A 24228-nucleotide genomic window follows, 5' to 3' on the forward strand; every position below is an offset into this window, starting at 1 on the left:
TGAGCGGTGTGGATGGGCAATGGGAGTGGGGGTTGCTCTGCCGGAGGGAGGGGGGCTGGGGAACTGAGAGGTGTGGATGGGAGGGGAGGAGGGGGTGGGGAATGAGTGCGAAGGTGGGAGGTAGTGGGCTGGAGAAGAAGGAGTCTGATAAGAGAGGAGACGGGACCGTGGTGTGGGCGACGGTCCCAGTGTTCCCTTTTCTGTCGCTCCTCCATAGTTTTTTTCTACCTTCACCTGTGGTTGGTTTGGGCCCTCGGGAGACGAGCAAGATGAGGATTGATTTTTGTCGGTGGTACGGGAAGTTCACCAATATGTACAAGGCAGATATTGTGGGTTACATATCTACGCACATGGTTCTGTTGTTTCTGGTTCTGTTCCGAAGTTTTGGGTGACTATTAAGAAAAAAAACCGCGAGAAAATATGCAGATGCTGGGAATCCGAGTAACACACAAAAAGCTGGAGGAACTCAGCAGGCCAGGCAGAGTCTGTGGAAAAGTACTGTCGACGTTTCGGGCCGAGACCCTTCGGCAGGACTGCAAAGATTTTGCTTCCTGAACACTTGGTCTATCTTGTGGATTTTGGGCTGCTGAAATTTCCCGATCACTAACCAGTTTTCGTCTTCGCCTGTATTTGTTGTTTCAATTCATAAGTCAAGTAAATATGTTCCCACAATGTATGTTGAAAGGTTTTCTACCTTATCCGGGAACGCCTGGACATGTTTAGGCTGGGCGGATACTGCACGGCGGAGCGGGTTTCGGAAAGGCCGTGGAAGCATCACGCACACACGTTCTGTATATTGTATTTCCGTGTACAGTATATCGGTTTGCGATCACATTGATGCACATGCTCTACGTGCACAAATAAAGTAATTGTATTTTCAGGAGTGTTTGTCATAGCAGAATGTATCAACAGCTGCGATACGCTTTAATCTCCCAAAACGGAGCGTGTCTCTTCTTGCCTATGAGCTCGATGGCGACTGGGACAAAGCTTGGGCTCCTCACGGTTACTGCGTTCCCGTAATACTCTCTTCCTGCAGATCTTGGCGCTGTCAGTGACGAGCATGGTGAAAGGTTTCAACCAGGACATTGCGGTCATGTAGAAACGGTATCAGGGCAACTGGAATCCATCAATGTAGGCTGATTATTGTTGGGACACAGCGAGAACCCGCAAACACTGAGTACAAACGAAAATCATCAACAAAATATTTTTAATTTAGTTGAACTATTGCAAAGCATTATTAAACGATTATAATGCAATTAAACGCGTTGTATTAGATGAAAACTAATTTCCTATTTCTCCAAATTCCTACATGCTACAAGTAATCTGAAATTATATTTGTGTTCAGCTTCAAGCAGTCTATCATAAACGAAAAAAATGAGAAAGCAACACTTTCGAAAAACAGTTATGCTTACACGTTTATGTTGTGGACATATTAGGTAGAATAATTGCCTATTCACAATTAATGTGCATCTGTAGGGACTACACTTGCCAAGAAACAGTTCAGCATACGGTGGTGCTGGAAAGTTTGTGAACCCTGTAGGATTTTCTCTATTTCTGCATAAGTATGACTTAAAATGTGATCAGATCTTCATATGTCCTAAAACTAGATAAAGAGAACCCAATTAAACAAATAACACAAAAAGATACTTTTTCCTTTCTTGTTAAGAAAAATGATCCGATATTACATCTATTTGTTGGAAAAGGCATGTGGACCTTTGTTTTCAGTAACTGGTGTGACCCCCCCTTGTACGGCTATAACTTCAACCAACTAATTCTGGTGATTGTTGATCAGTCCTGCGCATCGGTTTGGAGGAATTTGGGGCCATTCCTCTTTGCAAAACTGCTCCAACTCCGGGATGTTGGTGGGCTTCCTTACATGAACTGCTTTCTTCAGGTCCTTCCACAACATTTCTATAGGATTAAGGCCCATCCCAAAACACGAATTTTCTTCTTTTTAAACCATTGTGTTGTTGATTTACTCTTGTCTTTCGGATCATTGTCCATTTTCTGGTCCCACAGCACTTGGCGTGTGTGGTTCTGAACAAAAACTCAGAGTCCAGCCATTTCATTATTAAATATATACATACCCAGGAATAATCAGCCACTGAATCTTTCCCCGCACCCATTTAATCATCTGAAAACGGAACAACACACTGCTTGTCTGTTTAAACGATTTTAATCCAGAAATAATCTATTAAAGGATAGCTGCCTTCTGGGGCGTTTATTTGCGATTGTGTGTGCTCCTTTCCCGTTGCCGTATCCCCCTCTCTCTTTCTCTCTCCCTCCCTCTGTTTTTTGTTCTTTTTTCTATTTTTGTTATTCTCTCAAACAGAAAGGCGGACAAGTGTACTGGAGTGAGTAAGTGGCGTTATTCTCCGAGCCTGGGAGCCCGGTTGGGAAACAAGGGATTCATGGATCGGCTGATGGTGTCATAGATTGATCAAGACGACGGGGGAGGGCGGTGCCCGGGAGGGGAGGCATCGGATTAAAATCCGATGGTCACATCTCGCTCTTGCAGTTTGAGATTCACATGACTGATTTAGACCCTCCCGTTTTTTTAAAAACTCTGTGTGTGTTTGTCTCTGTATGTGTGTGTATATATCTGTCTGTGCCTGTGCGCCCTGTTCCTGTGTGTGCATGTACACCTGTGTGCCTGTGTTTTTTTTTTTCCTGAGTGCCTGCCTGACTCTACATCTGTCTCTCTGTGTGGCCGTATATGTCTGTGTGTGTGTACCTATGTGTATACCTGTGTGCCTGTACCCATGCATACAGTATGTGTATAGGCGCACGTGTGTGTGTGTGTGTGTGTGTGTGTGTGTGTGTGTGTGTACCCATGTATACCTGTAGGTGTGTGTGTCCCTGTGTCGGGATGCTTTCTGTGTGAATGAGCTCAGGAATGGCCCGGGGTGAAAAGATGCATTGCTTAGAAGCTTTTCACAAAGACATCCTGAAGCCTTCCCCTGGGAAGAGCCCTGGGACAAGACAAGAGGACGAGGCAGATGGCAAGGTCCAGCCTCCTCCCTTCCCTGCTGTCCCCGGAGCTGAACAATTTGGTCGGAGGCGCAAAGAAGGTGGGGGGGGGGGGTTCAAGGCCAAGGAGTCTCTGGAAGAGAGTTCAGCCTGGCAACAGGCCACGGCCAGTAGAAAGAGGCGGCTGGGTCTCTCTTTCTATACTGGTCAGCGGGTCTGGCTTTCAACTAAAAATCATTCTCTCAAACCAGAATTGCGGAAACTAGCAGCTCGCTTTATCCGTCCCTTTAAAATCATTAGGAAAATTAACCCGGTTAATACGAGTTAAAAGTTACATACACGTTACAAGTTCACCGTTCTATGAGAATTCATCCCACCTTTCATGTATCCAAATTGACATCTTTATTTTCTAGCCCCTTGGCCCCGATTCCCAAGCCATCCCTTCCCCCAAAGGTCACAGACGGTAAAACTGTCTACGGTCTGCAAACTGCTTAATTCACGGAAATTAAGGGAACAACTGCAATACTTGTTAGACTGGGAGGGATATGGTCCAGAGGAACGGTGTTGGGTTCCTTCCAAATAAGCTTCGGATCCTGATTTTATTTCAGAATTCCATCGTTTACACCCAGACAGTCCTGGGCCGTCCATAGCGGTAGTGGTTCTATCACGACCTCGGGTCGTCGGTAGAGTATTCCGAGGGCTCTGAGATTTTCTCTTTTTTTGTAGTATTCTCTGCATTTGATTAATTATAGTTATAATGTGTTGTTGCGCTTCGGGTTTTTAATGTGTGTAACCGTCTCAGCGGGGCCTATACACCAACCTAGCTCGTTAGCTAACTCTGCTAACAGCCACATGACTCGGCGGTGAGAAGCCTATCTTTTATTAAGAATATTGGTCCAGGGTCGTTATGATTTGTGGTTCAGCCAAACAGGAAAGTTGGGTTGTAGGTTGTAGCAAATGTCGTGTAAATACTGTCCGTACACAGCTATCGGTAGCCCAGGAATGACACCAGTATAAAATTATAGAGAAAGTATATTTACCAAATTTTCAACTTAACAAACAGTTACAGGGGGAAAAAAAAGGGACGGTCCCATTATAGTTAAACCAGTCGTATGCGCACATAAACTTAGAGCTCATACTGGAGTAGTTGGAGGCGTTTCTCTTTACTCACGGTCCGGGTGAAAGGACCCGCCACATTCCAAACTTCCCTCGAAGACCAAGTCGAACGAACTGACTGTCTCCTAGGAGTGTTGGCCCTTCCTCCTTGGAACCATTCGACTACACAAAGCACTTCTTGTAATGGCGACTCTCCATCCGACGGCTTTCCGAGGCATCTTCCCTTGTACCGTGCTCCGCAGTCCCGCGAAAGATCCCAGTCCAGACCACTGTCCTTCACAAAACTCTTCCCCACATCCATCCATATATCTCTATCTCTCTCTGATCCCATTTGGCTGACACACATTTCTGAGTTGCACAACATGGCTCCTTATCTTCAGCCGAAGCCAAAACGCTCTTTCCAGCAGGTCACACTGCTTTCACAGAAAACTACTAAAATAGGATATCTCACAGCATAGCAGTAGAAATTTTACATGTGATATAGCTAGGTCTTCTCTAGTTTACATTTAAGTTGCAATTGTCATTGGAAAGTTCCAATTAATTCTCGATACTTTGCAGGTGTCCGAGTAAGTATCCTTGGTCTTATGTCTCCTTATCAGAATGGTTACTAGTCTGGAGTTGTAATTAGCCGGCCACCGATTGCTCCGTACCCTGGAGTGTATTTAAAGGGACCTCGGGGATCGGTGGTTCCGTAACACTGCGCAGGATCACGTGGAGACTAGGAAGAGTTAAATAAAACTAGCAATTTTACCGACAAAACACTAGAACATACAAGGTCTAGGATAACTCGGAATAACCCGGCCCGAACTTCATTAGGCACGGGTCAGGACGACCGAGCAACGAGGAGTGAGCACCGCTCCTTTAAATACCCTCCGAGGCATGAAAGAATCCGTGCCCAGCTGATAAAGCACCTAATAACAAGTTTACAAATAACCGTCCTGATGGAGACTGAAGTCCAACGATGTTTACTTGGAAGTATCCAAGGACAATTCCAACTTAAGTATAAGCTAAAGACCATAAAACCCCGAAGCGCAGCAACACGTTATAATTACAATTAATAAAATGCGGAGAATGAAAAAAAAACAACAGCAAAAATCTCAAAGCCCTCAGAATATTCTACAGGTGTCACCTGCACGCTGTCCCCAGCACATCCTCAGACTGTGTTGGTCATTGGTAGAATGATTTATTTCACTGTACGTTTTGACGATTTGATGTTCATGTAACAGATAAACATAATCTTTATAATTTTCTCTGACACCTAGCTGTGTTTTACCGCAGCACAACAAATGTAACGACATCTGTTAGTGATATAAACTTGATTCACATTCTGATTCAGATTGGATCTATGGCATGTGATCCCACATCCAAACCATTGACATAGATCCCTTCTCAGATTGGCATATGATCCCACGGTCTATTTCGAAGTGGAGCGGGGAATTCTCCCCGTGACCTATTGCCAATGTCTATTCCTGGAGAACCATCACTGGATTATAGTGTCTGCTCGTTACCTCTCATTGCTGATATCTGCCGATTGGACATTTCCTTCACCACAATATTGGCCTCACTGGCCGAGCACTCGTGGGTGTCTTGTGTGTGAAAGGCACGACAGAACTGTATGTCGTTTCTATAATTTATAGAACAAGTCATAGAGCACGAAAACAGGCCCTTCGGCCCAAATGCCCCATGCTGACCATCTGAGATAGTCCCATTTAGCCCATAACCTTTGAACCTTCCCAATCCATATACCTGGCCAAATATCTTTTGAATGTTGTTAATGTACTTGCTTCAACCACTTCCTCTGATCGCTTGTCCCATATACAGACCACCCTCCGGGTGAAGAGGGTACCCCGCAGGTTCCTATTAAATCTCTCCCTCTCACCTTAACCTGGGTCCTCTAGTTCTTAATCCTCAACTCTGGTAAAATACCGTGTGCATTCACCTGTATCCACGCCTCATGATTTTATTCAATCTCCCACGTCCCCAAGAATGAAGACCTGTCCTGGCCAACCTCTCCTTATTACTCAGACCCTCGAGTCCTGGCAACAACCTCGTAAATCTTCTCCGCACACTTTCCAGATTGATCATGACTTTCCTATAATATGGTTACCTAAGCTGCACACAGTACAAAATTGTGTATAACTGATAAGTTGAGTGAGGTAGGGCTTTTCGCCCTGGAGCGAAGGAGGATAAGAGGTGACGTGATAGAGGTGTACAAGGACTATAAGGGACTGGGATTGAGTGGGAAACCAGTAACTTTTTCCCAGGGCAGAAATAACTAATACAAGACAGCAGCGCCCACAAAGTGCCGGAGGAACTCAACAGGCCAGGCAGCATCTATGGAAAAGAGTACAGTCAGCGTTTAGGGCCGAGACCCTTCATCAGCAGGGTGCCTGGCCTGCTGAGTTCCTCTGGCATTTTGTGTGTTGCTTAGATTTCCGGCAGCTGCAGATTTTCATTTGCTTGTGATTGGAATACAAGAGAGCATCGTTTTAAGGTTATTGGAGGAACGTATAGGGGGGATATCGGATGTAGTTTTTGTTTAAAACACAGAGTGTGGATGTGTGTTGAACGTAGGTGTTGTGTAGAGGCAGATACATTCGGGACATTAAAGGGTCTCTCAGATAAGCACATGAATGATAGAAAAATTTGAGGGCTGTGTGAGAAGGGAAGTGCTAGATTCATTTTGAAAGCGGTTAAAGGGTCGGCGTAACGTCATGAGCCGAAGCGCTTGTACTGTGTTGGAGTTTTCTATGTTCGATGTTCTGTTCCCTGGAGTGTCGGAGCATGAGGGAAGATCTGACAGAGGGGTATAGGTAGGGTAAATGCAAACAGGCTTTTTTCCACTGAGGTTGGATGAGACTAGAACTAGAGATCATGGGTTAGGGGTGAAAGGTGATATGTTTAAGGGCAACATGAGGGCGAATGTTTTTACTCTGGGACTGGTGAGGGTGTGGAACGAGTTGCCAGCAGAAGTGGTGGATGCGGGTATGATTGCAACATTAAAGAGAAGTTTTAGGAAGCACATGGGTGGGTGGGAGGGGAAAGGGGGGGCTACAGTCCAGATGCAGGACGATGGGACAAGGCAGACTAGATGGGCTGAATAGCCTTTTCCTGTGCTGAGGTGATCTTGGGCTACAGAAGCGAGCACAGGGCTGGTATCACACTGTCAGGTACAGGCAGGAACAGAATAAAAGAGGAGAGAACACCAGGAGAGAGGTTGAAACTTCGAAGTAAATTCATTATATGTCACAATGTACTACCCTGAGATTCGTTTTCTTCTGGGCATTCATAGTAGAACAAAGAACAGAAACCCATGGAATACCTTTATTACGAAAATATTTTTACCAGCTTTTATCAAAGCACACTAACTTTAAATCCACGTTTCTCACGCGTTCGCGAGATTAAACATATTGACTGATCGATTAAACAAAAATGAATGCTCGGTTGAACCCACTGCGTCAGAGAATTTCAGAACACAGGAACAGAAGAAATAAGAACAGGAGTAGGACATCGATAAGATCATGGCTGATCTGGCCATGGACTCATCTCCATCTACCTGCCTTTTCCCCACCACCTTACTATGCAAAAATCTGTCCAACCTTGTCTTAAATATATTTACTGAAGTAGACTCCACTGCTTCTTTGGGCAGAGGATTCCACAGATTCACCACTCTCTGGAAAAAGCAGTTCCTCCTCATCTCCATCCGAAATCTACCCTCCTCCCCCGAATCTTGAGGCTATGTCCTCACCAATAATTTACCCAATTTTTCAACCAATTGCTGGGATTGTCCAAATTAACTACACTACACCAGCTAATGAAGGACAAAGCACCCAGCAAAAGGTTCAACGATTAGCTTTATTTGTCATAAGAACATCAAAACATAGCCATGGTCCTGACTGAACAGCGGCAGGCATCCAGGTTTCAGCGCTCCAGTTCCCTGGAGTACGGTTAGCTGCCGCTGTCTCTTTAAGACTCAGAGAGCCAATTATTGCCCGCCACATTCCTTCTTGTGCTTAAAGGCCTCGTGCTGAGCACTCAGTGCTCAATCGTAGGAGTTCCATTCCTAATACTACTCTTTGTGATTTCACCTTTGGATTTTGTTTGTGTCGTCTTGTTTACTTCGAGTCTGAGTTAATTCTAGCCCTTACTCAGCATTTGGGTTCACCGCCACCCATAGCCCTCTCGTTACAAATATACATACATACATCGTTTGCATCAACAAAAAATTTTTGCTTCATTCTTTTTACATTGTAGGGAGGCAACTGCTAACCAATTCACCTTCTCCTTATAATTCATGTCCTCCTGTCCTAACAACCTTGGAAAGCTTTTATTTATTGATTGATTGATATACAGCGGGGATAGGCCCTTCCCGCTGCGCCGCCCAGCAACCCCCACTTTAACCCCGGCCTAATCACCGGGCAATTTACAATGACCAAATGACTTACCAACCGGTGCACGTTTGGACTGTGAGAGGAAAGCCCCGCGGTCACGTCCGAACACCTTTCAGGCAACAGCGGGAACTGAACCAGAGTTGATGGCGTTGTAAAGCGTTGAGCGAACCACTACGCCAGAGTGCCGCCCCGAATTATGTCTGCCCCTGCTAGCCAACCTCCCGGACTAGACCGGAGCCTTAAGAACGTCCTCTAAATTTTCCCTGCGCTCTTTTAGTCAACGAGATTCATTGTGGGCTTTTAAAAAAAAATTGTGTTCTTTGTATTTAGTGGGTTTTTTTGTACTGCATCTGACCCAGAGTAACAATCACTTGTTCTTGAATAGATAGATTCTGGATCGACCTTTACAGTTATCCGAGGACCCAGCAACAGACAACCCCTTAGCAGAACATCATACGCGACTCGTGTGCTCGCATTTATACTTCTCAGTGGTACTGGTGAAGACACAAAACCTCCCGCACCTCCACCCTATCCTGCACCAGGAACTGCAGATGCCACGCGTCGGATCTGCTTTGAGACAAAGACCGTTGCGGTCTGAAATGGGGAGGGGTGATTCTCCCAGCGAGGGACATTTGGAATCCTTTCTCAAGAAGAGTTGCGGAGCCTCCGTCACTGTCTTCACTCACAACTCCTTGAATTTCAGAAACACACGGGATAGGGTTCTGATCATTTCAATACAACAGTACACGGCATGTCAGTAACAGAATGCAGGATGAAGTGTTACAGTTAGCGAAAGTACAGGGTATCCATACATGAGTGGGGATAGGGCAAAATAAAAGATAGATCTCACCCGCCCCCTTTCACTTTCACCCTCTTCACCCTCCGCCAGTCACTCTTCACAATCCTGCCCCCTCACTCTCCACTCACTCCCCCATCTGCGTTCCCACTCATTCTCTCTCTCAACTCTCCCTTCACACACTCTCTCCCAGCCCAAACCTTGTTTACCCTCTGCTCCTCTCTCTCAACCCTCTCCCTTCCCCATTCTCTCCAACCTTCCACATTCTCTCCCACGCACTGTTCTCTTTCCCACCCTACTCCTCCTTCACTCACTCCCCCGCCCCAACTCCTCCTTAATTATCTCCTACCTTCACCTTTTCCCCATCCCTCTCTCTCGGCCTCCAATCACTCCTCCACTTCGTCTGCACCCACTTTTCGTCACCACTCCCGGTTTTTCCACGCTCCGTGGAAGAGTCCAGCCCCACACGCACCCGGCAAACAGAGCACCCTGACGCACGGAAGACCCATCGCCCCTGGGTGCTGTGGGGGTGGGGACCGGTGCGCGAGCGTCAACAATCCACCGTCCCCGCGCAGACCACAATCGGGGGAGGGGGAGGCGAGGAACACCCTGCACCACCGCCCCCCCCCCCGTGACATAACGGAACGCTCGAGCAAGTCACCGCGTCTGCGCTGTCCTTCCCTCCAAACCCCACACTCATATAACCACATAACAATTACAGCACGGAAACAGGCCATCTCGGCCCTCCTAGTCTGTGCCGAACTCTTACTCTCACCTAGTCCCACCGACCTGCACTCAGCCCATAACCCTCCGTTCCTTTCCTGTCCATATATCTGTCCAATTTAACTTTAAACGACAACATCGAACCTGCCTCAACCACTTCTGCTGGAAGCTCGTTCCACACAGCCACCACTCTCTGAGTAAAGAAGTTCCCCCTCATGTTACCCCTAAACTTTTGCCCTTTAACTCTCAACTCATGTCCTCTTGTTTGAATCTTCCCCACTCTCAACAGAAAAAGCCTATGCATGTCAACTCTATCAATCCCTCTCATATTTTCAAACACCTCTATCAAGTCCCCTCTCAACCTTCTACGCTCCAAAGAATAAAGACCTAACTTGTTCAACCTTTCTCTGTAACTTAAGAGATGAAACCCAGGTAACATTTTAGTAAACCTCCGCTGTACCCTCTCAATTTTATTGACATCTTTCCTATAATTCGGTGACCAGAACTGTACATAATACTCCACATTTGGCCCTCTACAATTTCAACATTACATCCCAACTCCTATACTCAATGCTCTGATTTATAAAGGCCAGCATACCGAAAGTTTTCTTCACCACCCTATCCACATGAGATTCCACCTTCAGGGAACTATGCACCATTATTCCTAGATCCCTCTGTTCTACTGCATTCTTCAGTGCCCCACCATTTACCATGTATGTCCTATTTTGATTAGTCCTACCAAAATGTACCACCTCACATTTATCAGCATTAAACTCCATCTGCCATCTTTCAGCCCACTCTTCTAACTGTCCTAAATCTCTCTGCAAGCTTTGAAAACCTACTTCATTATCCACAACGCCACCTATGTTAGTATCATCTGCATACTTACTCATCCAATTTACCACCCCATCATCCAGATCATTAATATACATGACAAACAACATTGGACCCAATACAGATCCCTGAGGCACACCGCTACGCACCATCCTCCAATCTCCCCTCGGAAACGCGCTCCCTCAGTCGCTGTCCAGGTAGGCGGGCACGCTGTAGTTAAACAGCTCGTAGTCCAGTCGGTAGATGCGGTAGAGCTTCCGGCGGTAGAAGGCGGAGAGGTTGCGGAAGTAGGCAGCGGTCATGCCAAGGGTGGTCGGCCCTTTGGACCCGGGTGCAGGCGCCGGGAAGGCGACGGGGTGCTCGTGCCCGGCCAACGCCAGCAGGTAGCGCGCGTCGGCTGCGAGCGTCTCGTGGCGGCCCAGCACGTCGTAGCGGAGGTGGCACGGGTGGCAGAGCGCGTACACCGTCTCCCAGTGCTCGTTGAAGGGCCCGTCGCGCACGCGTGTGCGCGGGTCCGCCAGGTACCAGGCGAACTCGGAGAAGGTGACGTCGGCGCCGCTCCAGCGTGCACGCGCGCTGGGCCGTTGCCGGTGCCGCCGCACGATGCGTGTGCCGTACCGCCGGTGGAAGGCGTGGGCGCGGGCTTGCGCAAACTTGTTGCGGTAGGCGGACACGAGCCGCTCGAAGGGCTCGCGCACGAAGAGGAACTTGAGGTAGTGGCGGAGGCGCTGGTTGATGCCGGCCGGCGGGTAGGTGTCCAGCGTGGGCAGGCGGCCCGGGGAGTGTGCCTGGGCGGCCGGGATGTCCAGCGGCTTGGCCGCCTGGCCGGCCAGCACCTGCAACACCCGCTTCCAGTTGGTGCTCGCCACCTTGGGCACGTAGCAGTAGAGCAGGCGATGGCGGTTGTCCACGATCAGGTGGCGGAGGTCGGCGGCCGAGAGCGGGCTGGAAGGGCGGCCGTGAGCCGCGCACGCCCGCTCCAGCTCGGCCCGGCGTTGCTGCTGGATTCGCTGTTGCTGGGGGTCCAACCCGGGGAGCTGCGGGACAGAAACAGGGTACGGGGGTCAGTGGGGTGGGCGGATCAGCCGTCCGGTCCATCTGGTCACCCATCCTGCTGTGGTCAGCCGGCTGGTCACTCCAGTGGCTGGTCCGGGCTGCGCGGGTGTGGGGTGGGAATAGGACACGGTAGTAGTCAGTGGGGTAGGGTTGAGGTCCGCTCCCCCCGTCCCATTACCTGCCCGGTCCTACCGTGGTCAGTGTTCAATCCCTCCGGCTGGCTGGTCCAAGCTGGTAAGCTCTGGGCAGGAACAGGACACAGGGCACAGTCAGTTGGTCAGTTGCCCAGCCCCTCGGGTCTCCTGTCCCACCGTGGTCAGCTGTCTGGTACCCTGTCCCACCACCTGTCTGATCCCTCTGGACTCCTGTTCGGACTGTGTGAGTGACCGGAGAGACCTGACGGGAGAACTGGACAACTGGCCACAGGGAGAGAGGTGATGAGGTGATGGGCAGTGCAGCTAACCACAGCGGGCCGAGGAACCAAAAAGATACCAGTCGCCCATTCAGTCCCTCCGACTACAAGTTGCACCATGGTCCCCCTTCTGTGCCCTGTCTCATTGGTCAGCTGTCCAGTACCCTGTCACGTCTCTCTGGCTATAATTTTCTTCTGCATTGGTCTGGGCAGGGTCAGCTGTGGAGCAGGAACGTGACATTGTGCAGGATAAATAGGGCAGGCAGGGTCAGGTGTCCAGTCCATCCAGTCCCTCTGGTCCCTGGTCCAAGCCCGCAAGCTGTTGGCGTAGGGGTCAGTGTGGTGGGCAGATTCAGCTAACTGGTCGTCTATTCAGTCCGCTCTGGTCACTAGTAGAGCGCCCCTCACCCCTGTTCTGCCACCGTCAACTGACTGATCATCCGCCCCACCATGGTGAAGCATCCGTACCTTGGTCACGGGGTCGGCAGTGGGGGGGGGGCAGGGTACCTGACATGGGGGTCAGTGGGTGAGAAGGGTCAGTTGTCCGGTCCCACTGGTTCAGCCATGGCATTGTGTTTACCACGGTCACTGCCCTGCTTTTCCAGTTACCCATCCACCCAACCTATCGAAGATTGATAAACGAGAGAGTGGGGAGTCTAGGGTCCAGCCTCACAATAGAGGGACATCTATTTAGAACAGAAATAATGAGGAATTTCAGGTGGTGAATCGGAGGAACTCATTGGCACAGACGACTCTGAAGGCCAAGTCATTGGCTATAATTAAAGTGGAGGTTGGTTAGTCAGGGTGCCAAAGGCTGAAAGGAAAAAACAAGAGAATGTGTTTCAGAGGGATAACAAATCAGTCATGATGGGATGGCGGAACAGACTCGATGGGCCGAAAGCCCTAATTTTGCTCATTGTATTATGGAGTTTTTCCCCCCTAGAGCGTAGGAGCATGAGGGGAAGTTTGCTAGGGGTATACAAAATTGAGGTGTACAGATCAGGTAAATGCTTTTTCCACTGAGGTTGGTGAGACTAGAAACTAGAGGTTAAGGGTGAAAGGTGAAGTATTAAGGGGAACTTCTTCAGTCGGGGGAGGGGAGTAGATTGTGGGACAAGCTGCCAGAGGAAGAGGTGGATGCGGTTTCGATTTCAATATTTGTGAACTTTGTATAAGAAGGGTTGTGAAGGAGAGGGACCCTGGAGCAGGTTCTGGACAGGCCGGATGCATCGAAAGATCTCTCTGCGTGTAGTGTTCTATGACTCTAGTGATATCTGGACTGATTCCAGATCCCCAGCACCATTTTAGAAGGAATTCTTAAATATTAGGTCAGCTGCTGGAGTGGTAGCTTCCACAAACAGTGTCACAGAGCAGGTAGAGAAGTTTGGCCGAAACCATTCCAATACTGTAAAAGGAAAATGCTGGAGGAACTCGGCAGGCCAAACAGCGTCTAGGGAAAGAGTACAGTCGAGGTTTCGGGCCAAAACCCTTCGGCCGGGCTGAGTTTATACATTTGAAAGGGTGGGCACTACAGAAATGCACAGAACGCAGCAACCAAATTGTGTACAACAAACTCCCATTAATTACAGTTTGAGAATGACTGGGTATGTGCATTAGGGATTAATATCTTCCCGGGTAGCGGTTAGCTTAACGCTACTACAGGGCCAACGCCCCGGGTTCAATTCCAGCCGCTGTCTGTGAGGAGTTTGTACGTTCTCCCCGTGACCGAGTGCGTTTCTTCCGGATGTCCGGTTTGCTCCCAAGGACAGCATCTCTAAAAATGCCCCTCGCGCGGCGCTCCCTCGGTGCCGCTCCTCCCACACTGAATCTGCCCCAGCCGTATTCTATCGAACCTCTCGGTGAATTTTCCAGTCTTTATCCCGTTGTCTCTGACTGGGATTCCCCCGAGTTTTTTTTTGGGGGGGGGGCGTCTGTGACCAGGCTGGGATGGCACCAGCCGGAGACGGGAAAGCTCTGCCCTAGCGACCCGTCCCCAATTCCGTCGCCAGCGAGCAACCAAACGCCAGCACCCCTCCCCCTCCCGCCAGTGCCTTTCCGGTGTGGCCATTGAGGGAGGGTGTTCAGTGAACAGGGGGGGGCCCCTTCCTCCTCGCTCACCTACCTTGCTGAGGTTGAAAGACCAGTCACTCGGGGCTGTGCGCTTCTTTCCAGACCTCATCTTTACCACCCTCAGTCGGTGAAAGGCTGTAACAGGGCAAAACATCCAAAATAAAAATCTGTTTGGATCGAGGGAGGCTAAGGGTTGATTTGATAGAAGTCTGCAAGATGTTGAGAGGCTTTGACCGAGTGCACAGCCAGAGACGTTTTCCCCACGGCCAATAATCCTAAAGTAACCGGGGGGGGGGTAAATCTCGGGCGGGTGACAGGGGTTTTCTTTACACACACGGTACGCACTGCCAGGAGCGGTGGTAAAGCCGGTTACATTGGAGAGATTTAAGAGACAGACGGAGACTAGAAAATGCCGGAGGGAAGGGTTAGATTGATCTTGGAGTCGGTTAAAGGTACGGCACAACATCGTGGGCCGAATGGCCTGTACTGTTCTATGCTGATTTCACACCGTGTGTCCCACCCTGTCCTGTCCAACCCACCCCGGCCCACTCCCCACTCCCCACTCCACCTCTACCTCAAACTTCAAGAAGCGGTGCCTCGGGAAGGTGACATCCGTTACTAAACCCCTCGGCACCCTTTTGTCATCGCTGCCATCGAGGCGCAGGTACTGGAGCCTGACCACACACACTCAACGATTCAGGAACAGCTTCTTTCCGCTCTGCTATCCGACTTTTGTTCAAAATCGTTTATATATATATTTTTTCCTTTTTTTTAGGTCAACTTGCGAAACGCATCTGGCCGATTTCACTCTCTACCTTACCTGGGCTGAAGCCGCCGTGCAAGTAAACGGTCAGTAGCAGTAAGGATCCGAAACACACGACAACTAAGCGAACCGCCTGTCTCCGGCTCCGTGTCATCCTTCCCGCCCAGTACAACGCACAGAAAGCTCCGTGCGCTGCCCGCTCTCCTTGCCCTCCGGCCCCTCCCTGGGGCCAAACCGCAGAAATCCACTGCCTACACTGTTCTCCTTCCGCCCCTCTCGCAGCGCTACACACACACACACTCCGTGTAATGGTCGCACCTGCCCCTCTCCCACCGCCACACACAGTCTGTGTACTGGCCGCCCTCTCTCTCAGAGCCACACACCCACAATCTCCGTGTACTGGCCGCCCCTCTCGCAGCGCCCCACACACACACACACACACATTCTCCGTGTAGTGGTCGCCTCCGCTACAGTGCAACCGCTGAATATAGGAATTTACCGGCCCCTGCATTCCCTTCCTGGGGCTGATCTCCGAACTGCAAGCCTCGTTCACTTCTCCTCAGAACGTTTAAATTTAAATGAAAAGATGTTTTGTGCATTAAATATCTAAACACAAGGGAAACTTTGGGGTGTTGGGGAAATTTGGAAACAAAAGCGTGCCCACTCTCCCCCACTTTGTCAACCCGATACCGAAAGCCTCTAATCGGCGGGAGAGAATGTATTGAAGAACGGACGAGAAACGTATGGTGAACACAGGATTCCGCAGATGCTGCTCATCCAGAGCAAAGCACACAAAATGCTGGAGGAACTCCTCAGGCCAGGCAGCATCCGAGGAAATTAATAAACAGTCAACATTTCGGGCCGAGACCCTTCATTTGGACGCGTGGTTCTTGGAAATCTGCGGATATTCAGCTATTTTGGTCAGACAGCGCCAAGAGCGAGACAGAGAACACCCCACCCCTGCATATCCTGACTCAGTTACAGCAGTAAGTTATATTTTGACCAGCATGAATTCGAAAGACCGAATGACCTCCTATACCGTAATAACTGTATGATTAGAAGGTCCGTGTCCTGCTGAGAAGACGGGTTCCAATGCGCTACCTCCACCACCCCGGGCAGCCACCACTCTCGGTGTAAAAAAAACTTGCCCAGAACATCTCCTTTGAACTTATCTCCTCTCTCCATAACGCTGGTGTTAGATATTTGGGCCCTGGGGAAAAGACATCGTCGGCCCACCAGGAACTTAAAGAAAAAACGTTATTGCATATCCTCTCAGCTTTCGCCGCTCCAGAGAAAACAACCGATTTTTTTCCAACCCCACCTTACAGCTCATACCCTCGAATCCGGGCAGCATCCTGGTAAGCCTCTTCGGCATCCTCTCCAAAGCCTCGGCATCCAGTGTAATGGGGTGTACAGAACTGAATGTACATTGGCCTAAACAGAGTTTTATAAAGCTGCAGTTTGACTTTCCCACTCTCGAACTCGGTGCCTCGACTAACAAAGGAACGTTAACAAAGCAGGAGCGTTTGATGGCTCGGAGTCTGGTACTAACCCGAGCGCGGGAGAACTGCAGCGGCAAAATATTGAAAGGCCGAGATAAAGCGGATGTGGAGAAGATGCTTCGTATAGTGAGAAGGCTAGCACCAACGGACACATTCTCAGAACAGAGGGACGTCCATTTAGAGCGGAGATGAGGAGGAATAGCTCCAGCCGAAGGGTGGCGAACCTGTGGAACTTTATCGCCAGTGACAGTTGTGGGTGCCAAATCTTTGAGTATATTTAAAGCGGGGATTGCTAGGTTCTTGATTAGTCAGAGTGTCAAAGGTTTCAGAGAGAGGGCAGGAAAATGGGGTTGAGAGGGATAGTAAATCAGCCATGATGGAATGGCAGAGCAGACTCGATGGGCCGAATGGTCTAATTCTGCTCCTATCTCATATGGAATGGATACAGTCCGGTGCACGTCGGTGGAACTAGGCAGGTTAATAGTTTAGCACGGACTAGATGAGCCGAAGGGCCTGTTTTTGTGCCGCAATATTCTATGACGACCAAATGTCCTCGCTGCAGACAAAAAGCCGTCGATTATTAACTAATTCTCAATGAGCGTCATAGCCTCATTTGTTGAAAATGGTTCAGGCGCGGGGTAGGGTTCATTGTCCTGTTTGACTAAACTGACCCAGGCAAAAGCGGTAAATATGATAACGATACTGGTGAATAATTAACCTGGCCCGTTCTGCTGATTGCAGTGAAAAAGAATAAATAATGCCCTCTGGATTCAGATATCCTGGCCTTCGATGTTTGCACAGGTCCCAGTCCAACACAGCACAGTTTTGTGGATAGTTAACTTGGTTTATTTAATGTACCGAGGTTTCAATGAAAAAAGCTGTCTTGCGAACAGATCGATTCATTACCCAGTGCTTTGAGGTAGTACAAGGGAAAAGAATACCAGAATGCAGAATAAAATGTTAGTTACCGAGAACATGCAGGTAGACAATAAGGTGCAAGGTCATGATAAGGTAGATTCTGAGGTCAAGAGCCCATGTACTAGAGAACTGTTCAAAAGTCTTTTAACTTGCTGGTACTTCACTGTCACTCTAACCACTCTAGTCCGCGCAGGTGCACGGCCGCACAGTAACCGAAATGCTCCCGCGCACATAGTCTTTGTTGCCGCGCAGCTGGGATAAAGAGAGGTGAAAAAGTTTATGAAACCTGAAAGATTGTCTTGGTTGTATTTCATTATACGCTTCAATTAATAATTAAAATCGAAAGTGTGCAATTTTTCTATTTTCATTCTAAATATTTATTATATGCATACTACAAAAAATGTAAAGTGCCACTCAGGTTTCAAGCCGTGTTAAAAAAATTCCTGCTCAGATCAATGGTTGGTCTGTCCGGCTGTAAAAGTAAATAGAGGGAACGTTGCTTATAGGATAGACGCTGTCCTTCAGCCTGGTAGTATGAGCTTTCAGGCTTTTGTATCTGGGAGAGGGGGAAAGAGAAAAGCTCTTGGTATGGATGGGGTCTTTGACTATGCGGCCTGAGACGGTGCGCGAAGGGGAAGCTGGGCTCTCGGTTTCTCTCTGTAGCTTCTCGCAGTCACGTACAGAGCAGTTGCCGTGCCAACCGTTACGCATGCGCACAGAATGTTTTCTATAGAACTTTGGTCGAACATTGCAAGTGTGGACAGGGAAATGGCCAAATTCTTGAGCTTCCTGGGGTGTTGAGGCATTGGTGAGCTTTCGTGACTCACCGTTATTGGTCCAGGACAGGGTATTGGTGATGTTCACACCTAGGGACTTAACGACCTCAGAACCTTGGATATAGCCAGCAGCAAGTGCTCCTCTTCCTCTTCCTGAAATCAGTGTCCAGCTCCTTTGTTTGGATGACAATGACAGTGAGGGCAATGTTATCTGGCATGTCTCTCGGCTCTCTTTCGCCTTCCTGTATTCCGACATCGTTATTTGAGATGCGGCCCACTACAGTAGTATCATTGGCATCCTGTAGGTGCAGTTAGGGTGGAATCTAGCTAAGCAGCCAGGAGTAGAGTAGGGGGCCGAGGATGCAACCTTGTAGAGCACCAGTCTTTAGAACAGGGTTCCCAACCTGAGGTCTACGGACCCCCTCGGTTAATGGAGTTGGTTTGCTTATTTACTGACTTGGAGATACAGCGTAGAGTAAGCTCTTCCAGCCAGTGGTTAGACTCATAGAGCCCAGCAACACCGGACAACTCCGAGTTAATCCTAACCCAATCGCGAGACAATTTACAATGACCAATTAACCCAATTGGGTCGCTCTTTGGACAGTGTGAGAAAACCGGAGCACCGGGAGGAAACCCACGCTTTGCACGGGGAGGATGTACACGGAACGGTGTTGCGCTAACCGCTACGCTACCGTGCCGCCCATTGCCTACCCCTTCTGATTGTGATCTATTGGTCAGGAAGCTAAAGATCCTCATTAACTACAGAGGGAAGAGCTGAGTCCCAGGTCCTGGAGTCTGGAGATGAGTTTGTTTACAATTATAGCGTCAAAGGTGGAGCTGTAACCAATAAACAATATGCATACATGCATTTCTTAATGACAATAAAAGAGGACTGAGTGTCCTCATAATCTAAAATATAAATGTCTTAACTGTCCCAATTCTCCAGGATGTGAAGTGGATGAAAAGTATTATTCTGATTTTTGTATGGCTGCTACTGTAGACTTAATTTTTATGTCTATATTCCACTTGTGCTAGTTCTAATAGTGTCTTGTGGCCTTGAACACGTGTACAGTGTCTCCTTATTCTGCCAATGCATATGTGAATGTCGTGAGTTGAATAAAAAAGAATACATAACGAATTTTAAAATAGTTTTCGTTGCAGTGTGTAAAATTGAGGACGGTCTCGTTAATGCAGAACCTACCGAACACAGAACATACAACAGTACAACAAAGTACAGGCCCTTCGGCCCACAATGTTGTGCCGGTCTTTTAGCCGACTCTGATCAATATAAACCTTCCCACCTACATTTTTCTATCATCCATGTGCCTACCTCAGAATTTCTCAAATGTCCGTAATGTATCTGCCTCTCCCACCAGCCCGGCAGCGTGTTCCACACATCCACCACTCTATGTAAAAACCCTATCCCTAACATCCCTCCCCTATAATTTCCTCCAGTCATGTTAAAATTATGCTCCTCCATATTAGCCATATCCGCCGTAGGTATGTCACCAAAGACTATGAAATTTCTACAGATAAGCGCTAGGGCTTTCTGACTGGTTGCATCAGCGCCTGGTGTGAAGGAGCCACTGCAGAGTATTAGAAAAAGCTGCGGAGGGTTACGAAGGCAGTCAGCTCCATCCCCCTCCCCAGCATCAAGGATATCTTCAGTGGGCAACGCCTCAGGGAGGCGGCATCCATCACTAGGGACCGTCGCCGCCGACAACATCCCCTTTTCCCTTTGCTCCCTAGAGGCTGAAGACACACATTCAACAGTTTAGGAACAGCTTCTTCCCGCCGCCATCACATTTTTCAATGGTCAGTAACACTACCTTAGTATTTTTTGTTTTCTTTTGCAATTAATTAGTAATATAGTGTACAGGGCGTTTCACTCTGTCTCTGACCCCGGGAGTGTGTGATGGAACGGTGTGGAGGGAGATTCACTCTGTGTCTGACCCCGGGAGTGTGTGATGGGACAGTGTGGAGGGAGATTCACTCTGTGTCTGACCCCGGGAGTGTGTGATAGGACCGTGTGGAGGGAGTTTCACTCTGTGTCTGACCCCGGGAGTGTGTGATGGGACGGTGTGGAGGGAGCTTCATTCTGTCTGACTAGTGGGAGTTGGTCTCTGTGTTTGTCTAGACATGGGTCCGTTGGGTAATAACAGCTTGAGAAGTCTGATTGGGAAAAGCAGAATATCACTGCGAACGACTACGTAAGGAGTGAAGTGAAATTGAACACGTTTATTTCGCCCGTTGGCGGAGCAGATATTTCAGTCCACGGGATCTGCAGCAGTTCTAAATTCCTGTAGACTTTCCTGAAGCGTTCAGGAAGCTGAAAACAAACGACAGGTTTGAGTGAGACCCTTTCAATTGCACCTCAAGTCTCGGATTTGACTGGCTGATGAATTGAGGTGGGGAGAGTGGGGAGAGTTGTAGAACATTGCTGGTGGTACAGGAGAGATGGGCTGAGGGAAAGTTTGTTCATCACAAAGTAAATGGCGTCAAATGGTGATGGACAGATAGAGCCCATCCTTACAGGAGGTTGAGAGCATTTTAGATCCTCCTTTCTGTTCCAAGGCACCATCAACTGGGAACCCTTACCGTAGGCTGGGGAGCTGCGTGTGCTGGTCAGTTGCAGAGCATCGTAGACTAAAGTCCAATAGATCACGGGCACAAACCACCCTCCCCCCTTCCCACCATCGAGGCAAACAGTCCCTCCACCAGGCTCAAGGACAGCTGAATGGTCCCCTTGCACTGTACTGCCGACGCAAAACAAATTTCACATGCCAGTGATAATAAACCTGATTTTGATTCCCTGCTGCCTGCTTGCACCAATTGGAATATCGGCGCTACCTTTTCACCTTTAAGAACTATCCCTGTCTCAGAGGAATGGAGGGCGGGGTGTTCCAGGCAGGGATGGTTAGAGAGAAAGACCTCACCGCTGGCATTTGCCGAAGTGATCTGGGGTGTAGATCTTCCTGTCGATCAGCCTGGGTCTCTGCCGAGCCAAGGGGACCTTGTAATTCGGGAACCGTTCCTTCAACAACCTCTGCTCCAAGGGCGTCGGAAGGGGCATCTCCGGTGGAGCGTCCGTCTCCCGCACCACCACGAAGGTGCTGTCACAGAAAGGGAGGGGTCGCTCACCGTTCAGTGACAGAGCACAGGAGGGGAAATCCTCTTCCACCGCCGACCATCACCTCCCCTCCCCGGGTCTGCTCCATTCACCCCTCCTCCACCTTCACATCCCCCAACTCCCCCTCCTCTTTACTTCCCCTTCACCTCCCACACCCAGTCTTCCTCCTCTACCTCCTCTATCTCCATCACCCCTTCCCAAACCAGCTCCATAACTCCCCCCTCCTCCTATATCAGCTTCTCTTCCGTCACTGTTCCCATTCAACACCTCATCCTCCCCTCGCTCGTCCACTCCCCTGCCTCTCACTCCCACTTCCTTTCCCCTCCATCAATTCCTCTCTCATTTCTCCCCTCCTCGTCCTCCGCTATTCCTCCTCCTCTCCCTATCCTCCCTCCTCGCCCTCCACCAATACTCCACGCCTCACTCTCACCTTAACACCACTTTGCGCCTCCTCCCCCGCATAGCCTGTCCCACCCCCTCTCTGCGATGCCATCTCAACCCTCCATTCCTTCCACTTCACCCGCCCTCAGTCACCTTCCTTCCCTCCCTCCCTCCATCCCCCTCCCCCGAGGAGACTGACCGGTAACGGGGGTCCATCGGGAGAGAGTAGTAGTCGGGACGTCTCCCCGCCGGTGGAGTCGGGAAGATCGGCGGGATGCTCAGGGAGCAAGGGACGGAGATCCTCCCAGTCAGGCGGCCCCGGAGGGGCGGGGGTTCGCTCTGAACGACATGGGCCTGAGGCTCCGTCACTGTGAACACAGGGCCGGTGAGACGGGGCGCAAGAAAGAGATAAAGATCTTAGCGACGTGGCGGCATGATAACAACCGATGGTTCAATGTCAATAAAACGGTGTAAGGAGGCGGTGGCGTCTGCTCCTGTTTCGGCCAAACGGTCCTCAGATCGGGAGGGCCGACAGCGCCAGCTTGCTAGGTCTGGACATCACCTGGTCCAACCATATCGAAGTCACGGTCACGAAAACTCACCAGCACCTCTACTTCCTCAGGGGGCTAAAGAAATTTTACATGCCCCATAGACTCTTGCCAATTTATTCGGATGCATCACGGCTTGGTCGGACAAATGTTCTGCCCGTGGTGTCAAACTGCAGAGTTGTGGACAGAGGTCAGCGCACCACGGCAACCAACCTCCCCTTGCTGGACTCCGTCTACACCTCACTGCCTCGGTAAAGCAGCCAGCATATTCTAAGACGCCACCCACCCGGGACATTCTCTTTCTTCCACCGCCACCGCCACCCCCGCACCATCGGGGAGAAGGTACAACAGACTGAAAGCATCACCAAGCTCGGGACAGCTCCCATCCCGCTGTTCTCAGACTCCTGCATGGACCTCCTATGTGATAAAGATGAATTCTTCATCTGGTTATCTTGCCCCTGCACCCTCTCTACCTACCTGCTCTACACTTTGTAACTGTAACACCACAAACCAGAGAAAGTCTGCAGGTGCTGGAAATCGGAGCAACACACACAAAGTGCTGGAAGAACTCAGCAGGCCAGGCAGCATCTATAGATCCATAGACAATGTGGTCGATACTGTAGGTTACGAAAAAAATCTTGATCAACTGTGAAAGCAGAGAGTTGGGATACATGGGTGTTTCTCTAGTTAGCAATCAGTGGTGAGCGGTGTGCCGCAGGGGTTGGTGCTGGGTCTGCAACTGTTCGCGATGTACATTAACAATCTGGAAGAGGGGACAGTGTGTAGTGTATCCAAGTTTGCTGGTGATACTAAACTGAGTGGAAAAGCAAATTGTGCAGGAGATACGGAGAGTCTGCAGAGAGATATAGATAGGTTACGTGAGTGGGCAAGGGTCTGGCAGATAGAGTACAAAGTTGGTAAATGCGAGGTCATCCACTTTGGAAGGAAAAATGGAAGAGCAGATTATTATTTAAATGGTGGAAGATTGCAGCATGCTGTTGTGCAGAGGGATTTGGGAGTGCTTGTGCATGAATCACAAAAGGTTGGTTTGCAGGTGCAGCAGGTTATCAAGAAGGCAAATGGAACGTTGGCCTTCATTGCGAGAGGGATTGAATTTAAGAGCAGGGAGGTTATGTTGTAACTATACAGGGTACTGGTGAGGCTGCGCCTGGAGTACTAAGTGTAGTTCTGGTCTCCTTACTTGAGGAAGGATATTCTGGCTTTGGAGGTGGTGCAGAGGAGGTTCACCAGGTTGATTCCAGAGGTGAGGGGGTTAGACTATGAGGACAGATTGAGTCGCCTGGCACTGTACTCACTGGAATTCAGAAGGATGAGAGGAGATCGTACAGAATTCGGGGGAATAAAATTAGGACAGAGATGAGGAGCTGCTTTTCCCAGAGAGTTGTGAATCTGTGGAATTCTCTGCTCAGTGAAGCAGTGGAGGCTACCTCAGGAAATATATTTAAGACAAGGTGAGATAGATTTTTGCATAGTAGGGGGATTAAGGATCCTGGGGAAAATGCAGGTAGGTGGCGATGAGTCCATAGTCAGATCAGCCATGATCTTATTGAATGGCAGAGCAGGCTCGATGGGCTGAATGGCCTACTCCCGCTCCTAGTTCTTATATTCTCATGTGGGCTGATAGACTGAGGTAGGGCTTTCTAGCCAGATAGATGTGAGATACATACACAAAATTCTAGAAGAACTCATCAGGTTAGGCAGCATTCATGAAGAGGCATAAACAGCCAACACTCTAGGCTGAATCTCTTCATCAGGACTGGAAAGGAAGGGGGACAGAAGCCAGAATAAGAAGGTGGGAGGAGGTGAAACTGGCAGGTGATA

General features: G+C 49.3%; 1 protein-coding gene and 1 pseudogene across 1 annotated transcript in view; both read right to left on the minus strand.

Moving 5' to 3' along the window:
- Nucleotides 1-11012: 11012 nt before the first annotated feature.
- Nucleotides 11013-18583, minus strand: LOC140211301 (carbohydrate sulfotransferase 13-like; annotated as a pseudogene).
- A 1983-nt stretch (nucleotides 18584-20566) lies between these two features.
- Nucleotides 20567-24228, minus strand: part of LOC140210821 (uncharacterized) — a 96287-nt gene continuing 92625 nt past the window's right edge. The window contains exons 30-32 of the mRNA XM_072280087.1: nucleotides 22038-22206; nucleotides 21264-21440; nucleotides 20567-20656 (exon numbers count right to left, since the gene is read on the minus strand). Of these exons, the coding sequence (XP_072136188.1) occupies nucleotides 20620-20656; nucleotides 21264-21440; nucleotides 22038-22206 (383 nt within the window). The 3' untranslated portion in view covers nucleotides 20567-20619. The remainder of the gene's footprint in view (nucleotides 20657-21263; nucleotides 21441-22037; nucleotides 22207-24228) is intronic.

Source organism: Mobula birostris, chromosome 16, assembly GCF_030028105.1.
Source record: "Mobula birostris isolate sMobBir1 chromosome 16, sMobBir1.hap1, whole genome shotgun sequence".
Taxonomy (NCBI): Eukaryota; Metazoa; Chordata; class Chondrichthyes; order Myliobatiformes; family Myliobatidae; genus Mobula; species Mobula birostris.